The sequence below is a fragment of the Helobdella robusta genome, assembly GCF_000326865.2.
Source record: "Helobdella robusta unplaced genomic scaffold HELROscaffold_19, whole genome shotgun sequence".
NCBI classification, from domain to species: Eukaryota; Metazoa; Annelida; class Clitellata; order Rhynchobdellida; family Glossiphoniidae; genus Helobdella; species Helobdella robusta.
Window position 1 is genome coordinate 1,217,755 of NW_008704034.1, and position 13,031 is coordinate 1,230,785.

Consider the following 13,031-nt stretch of genomic DNA (forward strand, 5'->3'; position numbering starts at 1 on the left):
CTCTTATATCTATTATTCGTTTATCTATCATAAACACAAAAACGCATGAACGTTTGACAAACATAAACCAATAAATTCTCTCTCTCTTTTTCTCTCTCTCTTTTTCTTTCTCTCTATTTCTTTGTTATATATATATTAATATATATTGTTATATATTTAATACATATATTGTTATATATATATATATTACAAGCGATATATTTTTATATATATATATATATTTATATTATGGCGATTAAGTTTTATGTAAAGGGGAAATGTGAATGAGGGTGATTTTATGAAAGCTTGGCTTACTGTTTTGCATTGTCAAATTGAGGGAAGAAGGCGCAGGAAAGTTATGTACACACACATGCAAGTTATGGATGTTTGTACACACACCCAGAAATGACCATAAAGTTATAATACGATATGTATTTACACATTTGTACAATAGGAAGTTATTATTAATATATTAATATAATCTGTTTTGTCGGTTGTACAACTGCTGCCGACCAGCACTTGCCGACAAAATTCATATTTGAAATCAAACATTGTACAAAAACGAATTTGATTATAATTTTATAAAAAAAACATATAGGTACACACGTACACACACGTGTGCAGCACACAATTGAAAACCACGACGAACGTTTGTGTAATGATTGTACATCTGGCAGCCTGTATTGATGTTCTGTCGATTACGCACTTATTTGGCCGTTAAAGAATAAATGCAGTAAATAGAGAAAAGGAGAGAGACGGGCATACAAACATGGATGCAAGCAGACAGATAGGCACACGGATCTTGGTAGACATAGACGGATCTTGGTAGACATAAACAATTCTTCTGTTTTTGGGTTCTCCAGGTAGGTAAGCATTAAGCAAGCAAGCATAGCAATCACATGTTTGCTCCTACAATTCTTCTGTTTTTGGGTTCTCCAGTCCCCACTCTCACCTACCACTGAGTAATTTCTAAAAATTCTAAAAATTTGGCCTAGTTTAAAATGTTCAATTTAATCCAGTTACGTGCTTATAGACAATATGTTTTTAGCAATATTCTAATGAAAAAAAACTAATTACGCTTTTAATTTGTTTTTTTTGTTTAAATTTTTAATGACAATTAAGAAAGAAAATAGCATTTTTTTTCATTAATAACGTTTTCAGCCACTCACGCCCAGCGGCGCCATCTACGAAATAAATAAATAATTTCACTATTTTCAATCAATCAATTAGATGCACTTGTTGCACCAGGCACCTTTCTTCATTGTACTAAAAACTTGATGTGATAAAATGCGGGATGTAGTTTATCATCTACCTTTATTGTCAATATATAGTGGTTGATTTGTTTGAAACATCTTTATTGTAATGCTCTGTGTTAAAATAATTTGAATTTGTGGCGCGTTGTTGGTAGGTACATACACTACAACTGTACAATTTAGAAATACTTTTAGACATTTCGCCTCATTTCACACGGCAAGGCATCACATCCCATTATAAAACATTGCATTTTTTGTGCCATCACCGAATCCTCTGATGACATCACATCACAAAACCGGCGCTAAGTGGCATGATCCCGTTACATCAGGTTACATCACATTACGCAGCAACATCCCATCTAAAAACTGGCCCTTTATTTATGATCTTCAAAATCAGACGAATGTTTGAAATCCCAAACCTGAATGAACGAATGATAGGAGTAGAACTGCATTCAAGTGCACGTTATATGATGAATGTACTCTGCGTATATCGATAAATGTGTGTACGTGCGTGTATACGTGTGTGCGTATGTATGTGTGTTTATATATAAGTGTACGTGTGTGCAAGTATTTGTATCTATCATTTGCGTATATGGGTAGTTATTCGTAATATCTCTTAGCAAAAATGTGTGCTGCTGCGTTTGTTGTTTCAATTTTCGTAATTTTCAATTCTTGTCTCTCCGCCAACGCTATAGAATATTAATAAAATGTGTACTCAATAGCAGTGTTTCAGATTTGTTCATAGTATAAGCTGAAACTTTTTTCGACAATCAATTTTAGTAATTGCACCATTAAAAAACCGTGACAAATTGTTAGAGAAACTTTGGTGTTGAACATGGACTCTACCAACATGACTTCAACTTACACGTGTAGTGATAGTACTCCACCTACTTTTCAGCATTGAAATAAATTTTTCAACTATTCATTCGTTCATTCATTCATTTATTCATTCGTTCGTTTGTTCGTTCATTCATTCATTCATTTAATCATTCATTCATCTACTCATTCGGATGCAACCACATTAATAACATACAGACAAACAAACACACACATACAAACAATGATAAATGCACCGACTCACACAAACACATATACACATACACTCACACAAACAACCGCACACATTCTTGCCGGCAGCACATCATTAAAAAATGCCCAAGCGAATGACTGAATCAGACTCGAATATCAATTGGTTGGATTTTTCATATGGATGCATAATTTCTTGTTATTGATGTTGATGTTCATGTTGACGCGATTGCTGACGTTGCGTTATTTTGTCGTTGCTTTGTTGTTGGTGCGTTGTCGTTGTTGCTGTGTTGTTGTTGTCGTTGTTGCTGTGTTGTTGTTGTTGTCGTTGTTGTAATATACGTTGTTGTAATATACGTTGTTGTTGGTGGCATTGCTGACGTCATAGCCGATTCCGGTCAGCGTTGATGAGTAATATTTATGTTGATGTTGTTGCTGATGATGTGTTGTTGCTGATGGTTATGTCATCGCTGTTGCTGTTATTGATGTTGTTGTGGACGCCTTTTGTGGATGTTGTTGTTGATGTTGTTGTTGATGTTGTTGGTATTAAAGGCAACCATACTGAAAAAAGCAGAAGATTATTAGTATGGTATTTTTGTGTATGTTGTTGTTGTTTACATTCATGAACCTTGTATTGTTGTTGTTATTTTTATTATTATTTGTATCGTTAATTTAGTCGGTGTGTGTTGTTGTACTACTTACAATTATTATTTATGCTAAGCCTGTTTATGCTGTCCTCTTCACCCCTGTTCTTTTGATGGTTCTTTATGTCTTTTTCTTCTTTCTGTTGGTGTTGTTGTTTGTTGTTGTTGTCCGTTATGTTTTAGTAAATATTTTTTTCATTTTTATGTAGTTAGTGAAATTGCCGAATGCCAGTATTCTTAAATTAATTTGTTATTCCTTGATTAATTAAATTGCGTTCGTAATTTTTTTCCATTATGTCAAAGTTGCATAGAGAAAAATGACACGATTTCTGAATTCTTTCATACCCATATTTTAAAAGTTAAATTGTATGTAAGGAATTAAAGAAAAATACAGATACATATATGTGTAGTGTACGCGTGTGTATGTGCATGTGTGTGTGTGTGTGTGTGCATGTGTGCATGCGCTTGTGTAAGAGTGTGTGCGTGCGATTTTATGAACATTGAATAAACAACATCTATTAGTTTGATATTAATCTTATTTATTGCGAATTATTCATAATCGCTATTGTCAAATTTTATTTTCTGGCAAAAGTAAGTTCTCAGTATGAAGTTGATAACAAACCACTGGCTGATATTGTTTTAGAAGCAAAGTGGCAAAAAGGAAGAGAAATAAATTGACAAATTAACCTAGAAACAAAATATTTTTACTTAATCAGAGTTCATTAATTTATTTTTGTCCTATCTATGCTTAATTTGTTAGCAAACATTACTACGAACTGAAAAATGACGTGCAGCCGTTTTAGCTGTTCATTGAGAGAAGCCAGCCACACGACCAACCGACTATTCTTTAAATGGGGAGTTGCTGTTTGTCACAATCTGAGCTGAAAAGTAGTGGCCGCTTAGCTATCAACAACCCTTATGTGATATGAAAAACAAACTACAAACATATTGACGCCAAACATTCCCTAGAATTTATAGAATTTTGTAAATATATATATATATATATATATAGAGAGAGAGAGAGAGAGAGAGAGAAAGAGAGAGAGAAAGAGAAAGAGAGAGAGAGAGAGAAAGAAAATATTCAGTAATATATTTTTGCATCCATTTCACATAGTATATACAGTAGTGCGTAGATGGGGAAGAGGAGAAGAGGCACAATATGTTCTGGCAATAATGGTCATTTGTTTGTCTGTACGTGAGCATGAATTATATTATGTACTTATTGCTCGCATGCACCATCCATCTCAGCAAATCTTTCTTTCTATGCTCGTTTGTAAATTCCATTGTATGTTTGCGTGTTTGTATGTTTGTTTGTGTGTTTGTTTGTTTGTGGGTTTGTATGTTTGTTTGTGAGCTTGTTATTGTAGCAAATGTTTAGTTTGAATTTGGTGCTGTTGATGCATGCATTGTAGGATGGTATGCATGCATTATAGGATGGATGGATGCATTGTAGGATGGATGGATGTATTGTAGGTGGATGCATTGTAGGATGGTTAGCGTGTTTTTATTTTAGTCAGAATACCTCATAAAAATGTAGCATGTTAAGAAGTTGCATGTTGCAATGCTCGTTAAAACCATCACAAACAAAAAATAAAATCATGGTACGTATGTCCTTTTCTGTAACTGCTAGAAAATCTTTCTCCACGTTTCTGAAGTATTAAAACGAATGTTCACTCTTTTGTATGTTAACAATGTTAATGGTATTTCTCTTGCATTACTCGTTTAAATGAAAAATTAACTCCATAACCCAACCAGGAACAACTTCTCGGCAGTATCTCCAGCGTGTTACGTCATCCGACATCCCCTCCTCCACTCCAACTACTGCAACCATCGTCGTCGTCTTCATCATCGTCATCAGGAACAGGAGCGCCATCATCATCGCTGCCATCGCCACACGCAACTTCCTGTACGTCGTCGTCATCGTCATCCTCACTACTCTTCACATCCAGTCATCATCAGCAGCAAATGCAGCAACTACACCGTCAACAACAGCAGCAGCAGCAGCAACAGTTCTCAACAAACAATCAGAAGTTACAAAATTTGATTCAGAAACACAAGAGGCAGTACTTGGACAGACACTCAAACTCATCCAGTCAGTCATTCAAAGGCTCCAGGTTCAAAAACAACCAGGTTTCTTTGATTTTTCACACTTATTTGTTTTTCTTTTTTTTCACAAATTTATCAAATGCAAATTTAATACAATAAAACTAATTATTCTAATCAACACTTTTATGACGTTATTTAAATTTTGCTATGAACGTTCACCCTTTACCAGAGAGAACCGAGTGAACACGAAAAAGAGATACAAACGTTCGCACGGTTCTTCAAAAGAAGAAGAATAAACCTAGGTACGTTGTTATCACGGTGTACGTCTAGTACTTGTAACAGTTTGTAATGGCGTGATAGTGTAACGGTTATAGCGCCTGGATTTGGCGTCGCACTGAGTGGGTTCAACTGCAAAAGGGTTCCGATCAATCATATGCAATTTACGCGTAATTATGTGTGCTGTTCGTATTTGTGTGTGTGCGTGTGTGTGTGTGCTTGTGCGTGTGTGTGTGCGTGTGTGTGTGTGTGTGTGTGTGTGTGTGTGTGTGTGTGTGTGTGTGTGTGTGTGTGTGTTGGTAACTATCTCGGTATTTTTGGATGAATGGATAAATGAAGGAATAAATGAAACAATGGCTGAATGTATGAGTGGCAAAAAAGACTAATGTTTTGGTTACTTACACGGCTGATGGATGGGATGGTAAATAGATAACTGTGTAGATAGATGAATAAATTAAAGTTTCATTAATGGATGAATGAACGAATGAATAAATAAATAAATGAACGAACGAATGAATAAATGAATGGATGAATAAATGGTGAAAAGAGAACATGAATTTATTGAAAAATGAATGAATGATTGAGAACAGTGAATGTCGGCGAACAATAAATCAAATAGTAATTTTTGACGTGTTTGAAACAATCGTGGCGGAGTTGTTTCTTTCTTCAACCAAATATTTTTTGTCCTATTTTATGGAAACCAACACCATCGTTATCATCATTATCGCTATCATCAAAATTATCATTATCATCATCATCCTCATCATCATCATCCTCATCATCATCATCCTCATTTCATCATTATAAAAATTACAATCATCAGCATTCTTATCGTCACCATCAACAATAACCCTCATCATCGACTCTAAAAACATATAACAGTGACGTCAACATCGTCACTGGTGACGTCATCGTAACACGACGTAACGTAACACAAAACAGGATTCACTCAGTGCGACGTGGGCTTGACAATGGGCAAGCTATACGGCAACGACTTTAGCCAGACGACCATATCGAGATTCGAGGCCCTCAACCTCAGTTTGAAGAACATGAGCAAGTTAAAGCCACTGCTACAGAAGTGGCTCGATGACGTCACGCTGGCTTCCAACAATCGAAACAATCAAGTCTGTTTTTTTTTACATTTTTTCATTGATAACCTATTTGTAACTGTGAAGATTTTAATGGTTAATCCAATTATTTACATAACGCAATGAATCGCAATTAATGTAAGATGCCTTACTCTAATGTTAGTGCTGTCTGTACGAAAATAATATTTACTTTAAAAGTACGATTCTACAACATTTTCAGCTTCAAGATAAGCCGATGCCAAATATGAGCAACAACTGCAATAACAACAACAGTAACAGTATGAACAACATCAATAACAACAACCTCAACAACAACAATAACAGCCACGTCAACAGCAGCCACCACAGCCACCATCACCACAACACCAACCAAGACCCCGAAGACTTACCCTCTTTCAAAAGATCCCCCGACGGATCTCTCTCCTCCTCCTCTTCCTCCTCTCTCTCCTTCATGTCGTCAACATCATCTTCGCATGCACTGCACAGCGCTGCAATTGCTGAGTCTCTGATGAGGAAACGGAAGAAGAGGACGAATATCGATCAGCCAATCAGGATGGCCCTGGAAAACTTCTTCATCAGAAACTCCAAACCTTCCGTCGACGAGATATCCACGGTGGCCAACAATCTTCACATGGATAAGGAGGTTGTGCAGGTAACCTGTGATGATGATGATGATGATGGCGATGATGACGATGATAATGATGATAATGGCGATGATAATGATGATGATATATCAATGATGATGATGACGACGATGATGATGGTTTTAAGATGACGACGATAATGATGGATAGCAATTGTGATGCTGATAATGAGGGTTAAGATGAAGATTATGATGATGACTTCAACAATTGAAACAGAACGATTCTCTTTTACACTAATTTTCATCAGAAATATATTCTAAATAATGACACAAAACTTTCGGGTCACTTCGACTAGGTGTGGTTTTGCAACAGACGGCAGAAAGAGAAGCGTGTGAACGTGGGACCAGAGATCTTCAACAATGTTGATGCCCACAAACACCAAAAAATGCAACAAAATACTCCGTACGGGAATAAATCCACATCACAGCAACTTCATCAACAATTACAACAACAACAACAATTACAACAACAGCAACAGTTGCAACAACAGCAATTGCAACATCAACAACAGCAAATACATCAACAACAAATACAGCAACAGCAAAACAAACAAATGCAACGACAACAACAACATCAACAACAACAACATCAACAACAACAACATCAACAACAACAACGACAGCGCTGCTACGAATAAAGATAAAGATGATGAAGATGATGACGAAGACGACGATGATAATAATTCAATGGAAAATGATAACGATGATGACGACAATGGCATCCACAAAATTGAGAAGAAGGCGCACAACAGAGCCACTGATGACGACATGGAAGTCGACACCAACACGAATTCAATCAGCAACAACAACATTATGAACAACAACAAAAAAGTTCAACACAACAAAAACAACAACAACAGCAACAATTTGGATGCAAATGATGCCTGCAGCTCTGATGGCATCAGCAGCTACAGAAACAACAAATGCACGACAGGCAACAGTAATAATAAAATCAGTGACGAAAACATCAACAATTATAAACACATCAACAACAACCATCTCAACAATCACATCAACAACAACATCAGCAGCAATCACATCAGCAGCAATCACAACAACCTCGAGAATATCGTTTCGAAATACCAGTCACAAGCCAATCTGAATATTCCAACATTCCACCCAACATCAACAACGGCAACTGTTGTCAAGACAATTCCACACAACAATCAGTTCTGCAACAACCACAACAACAAAAACAACCACAACAACATCAATTACGCTAATCTTGCAACAAATGAACACAATGTTGCAACACCGCGTTTGTTTTGAAGTTTTCAATAAGAAAAAACAACAACAACAGTACCAACAAAAATTTGATTCGAAATGTTTATACTTGTTATTCAGTCTTGTTATTTCAATATTAATTTGTAAATATCCGTTTTATTGTACATACTTTTTGCTGTTTAATTTTCATTGTTTAGATTCACTCTAAGTAACTGCAACCATTATGTATAAATAATATAAAGTCTTTTAACAACATAAACTACAAAACAATAAAACTTATTGAAATTTTTTCACATTTTGTATGTATTCATGTGAAACTGCAAAGCTAATTAATAATAAAAACAATACCTTCTTTACATAATAATCCCCATCTTCCTTAGGTTAGCTACCTTTGTTAACGAGTAGAACCAATCGTAGCCTCGCGATGCGTTTTTGTTTTGTTCATATTTGTCTCAGTGGTTGAAAAATAAATTTTTGATTTGATTAACAATCTCTTTAAATGCAATTTTGTTTTGCCGTAGTCGGCCAGCAGTTATTATTAATCATCCAATTAGTATTATACACTCATATCTGAGTGGCGCAACTAAAATGTGGCTTTGGTGCTACGATCATATATTTTTGTAAAAAATTCATTGAAAGATTTTGGCTATCTACATCCACATAACGAGTCTGATGATTTTGGCAAGACTTTTGCTGATTTAAACATGCCATACATTTAAGAAAACACCAAAACGTTAAACCTTTTGAACAAAATCAGTCACCATGCTCTCTCAAAACAATCTCTCAAAACATTTCAAAACAATGCCACTGTCACTTTTACACGTTTCCTCATTTTCCATCACTAAACGTAAGTTGGTAAAATAGTGTTGAACGTCTGGAGCAGCAACTACCACAACAATTATCACGCCCCGTAGTTTGAACTGGATTAAGGGGAAAACAACCGAGTTAAGGATGTTCATTGAAGAAGTTTAATATGTTGGCTGTGTGTATATGATTAGGTGTAAAAGAGATATATTAGCTACATAATTAGATAAAAATTAGATAGAAAAATATGTCTGTTATCAGGTATATAACATATACGAATTATATATATATATATATATATATATATATATGCTTATATATGAATATATATATATATATATATATATATATATATATATATATATATATATGCATATATATGAATATATTATTTCTTTATAAGTTACATTATGTATTTTTTGATTCATAAATTTTTCAATTGCATTCTTTCATTTTTCTTTATACACTTTCTATTAAATGCTAACAAGCTTATGATTAAGCCTAAATCTAGTATATTACACATACAGTTATACATGTACGTATATATATATATATATATATATATATATATATATATATATATAAAGAGAAAGAGAGGGAGAGAGAGAAAGCATTTTTCTGTGTTCAGTCGATGTGTTCAAAAATTTTATTTTACATTTTAAAATAAATTATCGAATAAATTTTAAATTTGTGAATATTATTTTTTTCTCGCTTTCTTTTGTAAAAAAATGAATTAATGAAACCTTTGTAACGTTCATCTGATAGTTACAAACATTTGATTTAAAATGCAAATAACCGAGTTTTCATCGTTTTGTGTGAGAAGAAAAAAAATGTTTTTTGGTGATTTTTGTGTTGGTAAAAACTAAAAAATAAAGCGCTATAAAGATAATAACTGCTGACATTTTGAAATGAAAAATGTATCGAAGGAAAATGATCACAAATCGTAACAAAATGTACAGGAGTGTGTCGTACGTTTCATGAATGTGAACAATTTTAATTCAAAAATATTCTTATAATTTATTAGAATAATTATTTTCACAGATCTCAAAAAAATGTAGAAACAAATTATCTTTAATTTTCATAAAGCATCTTGTTCACTGACTGCAAGAAAACAACTACAAAACAACTCATCACATTGGAATGGTGGAAATCATCTTATGAAAATAAAACATAACATGTAGCAAGTCTAAAGGTCGTCACTAACAAATTTGGAGTATGTGATTAAATACAGGCGTACACGCACACATCCACACACACACACACACGCACATAAACGCACAAAAGCATGGAAATTCGTTTTATATATCGTAAATATTTCTGACTAATTTTTAACTTGACATCTACCGCGGGCTTAAGTTCGCAGTTTTGATGGTATAAAATTTCGTGAGATGTCATGCCGTACCTGAATGCAAATTCTATTCGCCCTGTTCTGAACGCTGAGTTGGAGTTCAGTTCATTGATGTCATTTTCAATCACGAACAACTATAAAATTTAATTTGAAAAAAACTTTATTAACAGTAGAGAAAAGAAACGAATATAAAATAGAACTCATGTTAAAAACATATCTAGACATAGATGTTTATTATATTTAGACGTTTGAACAGTCATTTCATGAAATAATTTTTTCCCCTCTACGGCTTGGAATTCACTAGCGGTTGGTTTGTTAAGTTGTTGTTAACACAGCCTGCAAAACTTTCAGAAATATCAGTTAGCTTTATTTTAAAAATAGAAAACATTTAACTTTAAATTTAGCTTGATCTCCAAATTAAAAACACCAACCACCCAAAAAATATTTTCCCATAACTTAAAAAATTTACATCAAACAGCAGAGCAGATGCTGCTAAATACAAAATGTATCTATCAAATATAATAAAAAAACTATAATTTTTTTTATAAAAAGTGATAAATTAACTTTTGCATTCATAGTCATTTAGAAACTGCCAAACCTGGCGAAAATGTTTGCAAAAATTGTTGAAAATTTCGAAATCTGATGTGAAATATGAAATATAGATTTGGGGTATGCCTGGCGAATGTCATATTTTTATTGTGGAAGTTTTTCCTTTAACGGTACTTGTTTTGTTGCTTTTTTTGTCATAATTTTCAAAATCTTTGTACGTTGTAATTTTTTAATAATTGTTGATGGGAAAATGATGACACGATGGTGATAAAGATGATGACGATGATAGTGATAATGATTTAGGGTGATGACGATATGACGACGACGACGACATCGACGATGATGATGATGATGACAATATTGATAATGAAATGAGAGGGCATAATTGAATTGAATTGAGTATATTTGATTCGGCCCAAAACACAAGGGATCATGGTACCAACGTATGTGCTGGCCACCTTATACTACTATAGGGCCACTAAGTTTCGGACAAGAAAGAAATTAAACTCAAATTCAAAATAATGAAAACTATTTAAGTGCTCCAAGAAGCATTTGCCATAAGATAATTTAATAAATGCGAAAAGACAATCAATGTAGAGTGACATGTTTAAAGGAAAGGAGCTGATTAGCAGATGTTTTGAAGGGACCCTAGTTTGGGGAGTTCCTCGTATTCTTCTTTCAAGCATCCAAAAGATGTAGATAAAGCTGGACAAAAACAAAATGGTAGAAGGGATGACATTAAATTGATAACGATGACACTTTTGTTGATAATGATGTGGATCATAGCAGTAACAAAAAATGGATAGTGATTTTAATGAGGAGGAGGATGATGGCGATGACGATGGCATGGCAGAATAGTATTTACGATGCAGTTAAATAAATACTTGCAAACGTCTAATTAGCATTGAACGAACTCGTTAGCATACATTTTCTCCGCACGCTGGCGAGGTTAAAATCGGAATCGGAGGTCAAATACTAATTTTCATCAGACGGCATACACAAACACACACACAAACACAAACATACAAATACATACATAAACAAACATACAAAATTTACATACAAACGCATCTCATACAAATAAACCAAGTTATACTCAAACACACAGCATACGAGCAAAACCATGCATACAAACACACTATTTTACATTGCTTTTTTTTTTATAAAAGTTAATAACCCTCAGCTCAACGTTTTGATGATAACACGTAGTCATGTAATGTATGTATGTAAGTTGTTTGCTATATATGAAGAGCAGCCATTTGAAACGATGGAAAATGCTATTGCTGTTGGTATCTCAAATTAAAATGGATTGAGAAAATGATTAAAACTACATCATTCGTTTCATCTGGTTCCAGTTAATTTATTCACAAACAACACACACACACACTAAACACATGCAAACACACACGCGCACATGCACACACACACACAAAGATATAAACGCATGTATTATCAAACGCTTAACGCTCATTCAACATTCATTTGAAGGGAAGCGATTAACAAACAAACATACTTGCCAATACCTGCTTACTGATCATATATTTAACATTCGTCCGTTCATATTGGTACTATTTATTTGTAATTATTATTTACTTGCAGGCACACACACACACACACACACACACATGCAAACATTTTTTAAACACGCAAGCTTATAAATTTATCGAAAACAATAACATACACACGTCGAGATGTGATGGAGAAAGAGAGAGAGAGGGGAAAAAAAGAAAGAAAGAATAAAACTGAAAAAAAGAGTTTTAGGGAAAAAAAGAAAGACAGAGCGAGAGAGAGTGAGAGAGAGAAAGAGAAAGAGAGAGAGAGAGAAGAGCATGACACGCATGGAGAAGTTAGGTAGGCCTGCAAACTCAACCAACATGCATTGAAGATCAAATGACTTTGGAATAAAATTAAATGAAGAATTATTCATGGGAGTTACTTACTTGCTCATTCATGCATCATCATCATCACCATCATCACCATCATCCCCAACATCATTTTAGTCATACCAGCATTATCATCATCATCATTTCGTCATCATAGTTTTCATCATCAACATCATCAAGTGAAATTTTTAAACATTCAAGATGAAACATTCAAAATTATTCTGTGTGAATAACTTAAATGATGCTTCTAATTTGCTGGTGGCTTTGT

The 13,031-nt window shown here is 34.1% G+C and overlaps 1 protein-coding gene across 1 annotated transcript; it reads left to right on the plus strand.

Annotated features, from left to right (window-relative positions):
- Nucleotides 1-5,180: 5,180 nt before the first annotated feature.
- Nucleotides 5,181-7,293, plus strand: HELRODRAFT_136099 (hypothetical protein; the record flags this gene model as incomplete). The annotated part of the gene is made up of 4 exons (XM_009016703.1): nt 5,181-5,250; nt 6,167-6,387; nt 6,815-6,964; nt 7,252-7,293. Coding segments are annotated over 4 exons (483 nt in total), but the record flags the coding sequence as incomplete, so codon positions are not given.
- Nucleotides 7,294-13,031: the final 5,738 nt, after the last annotated feature.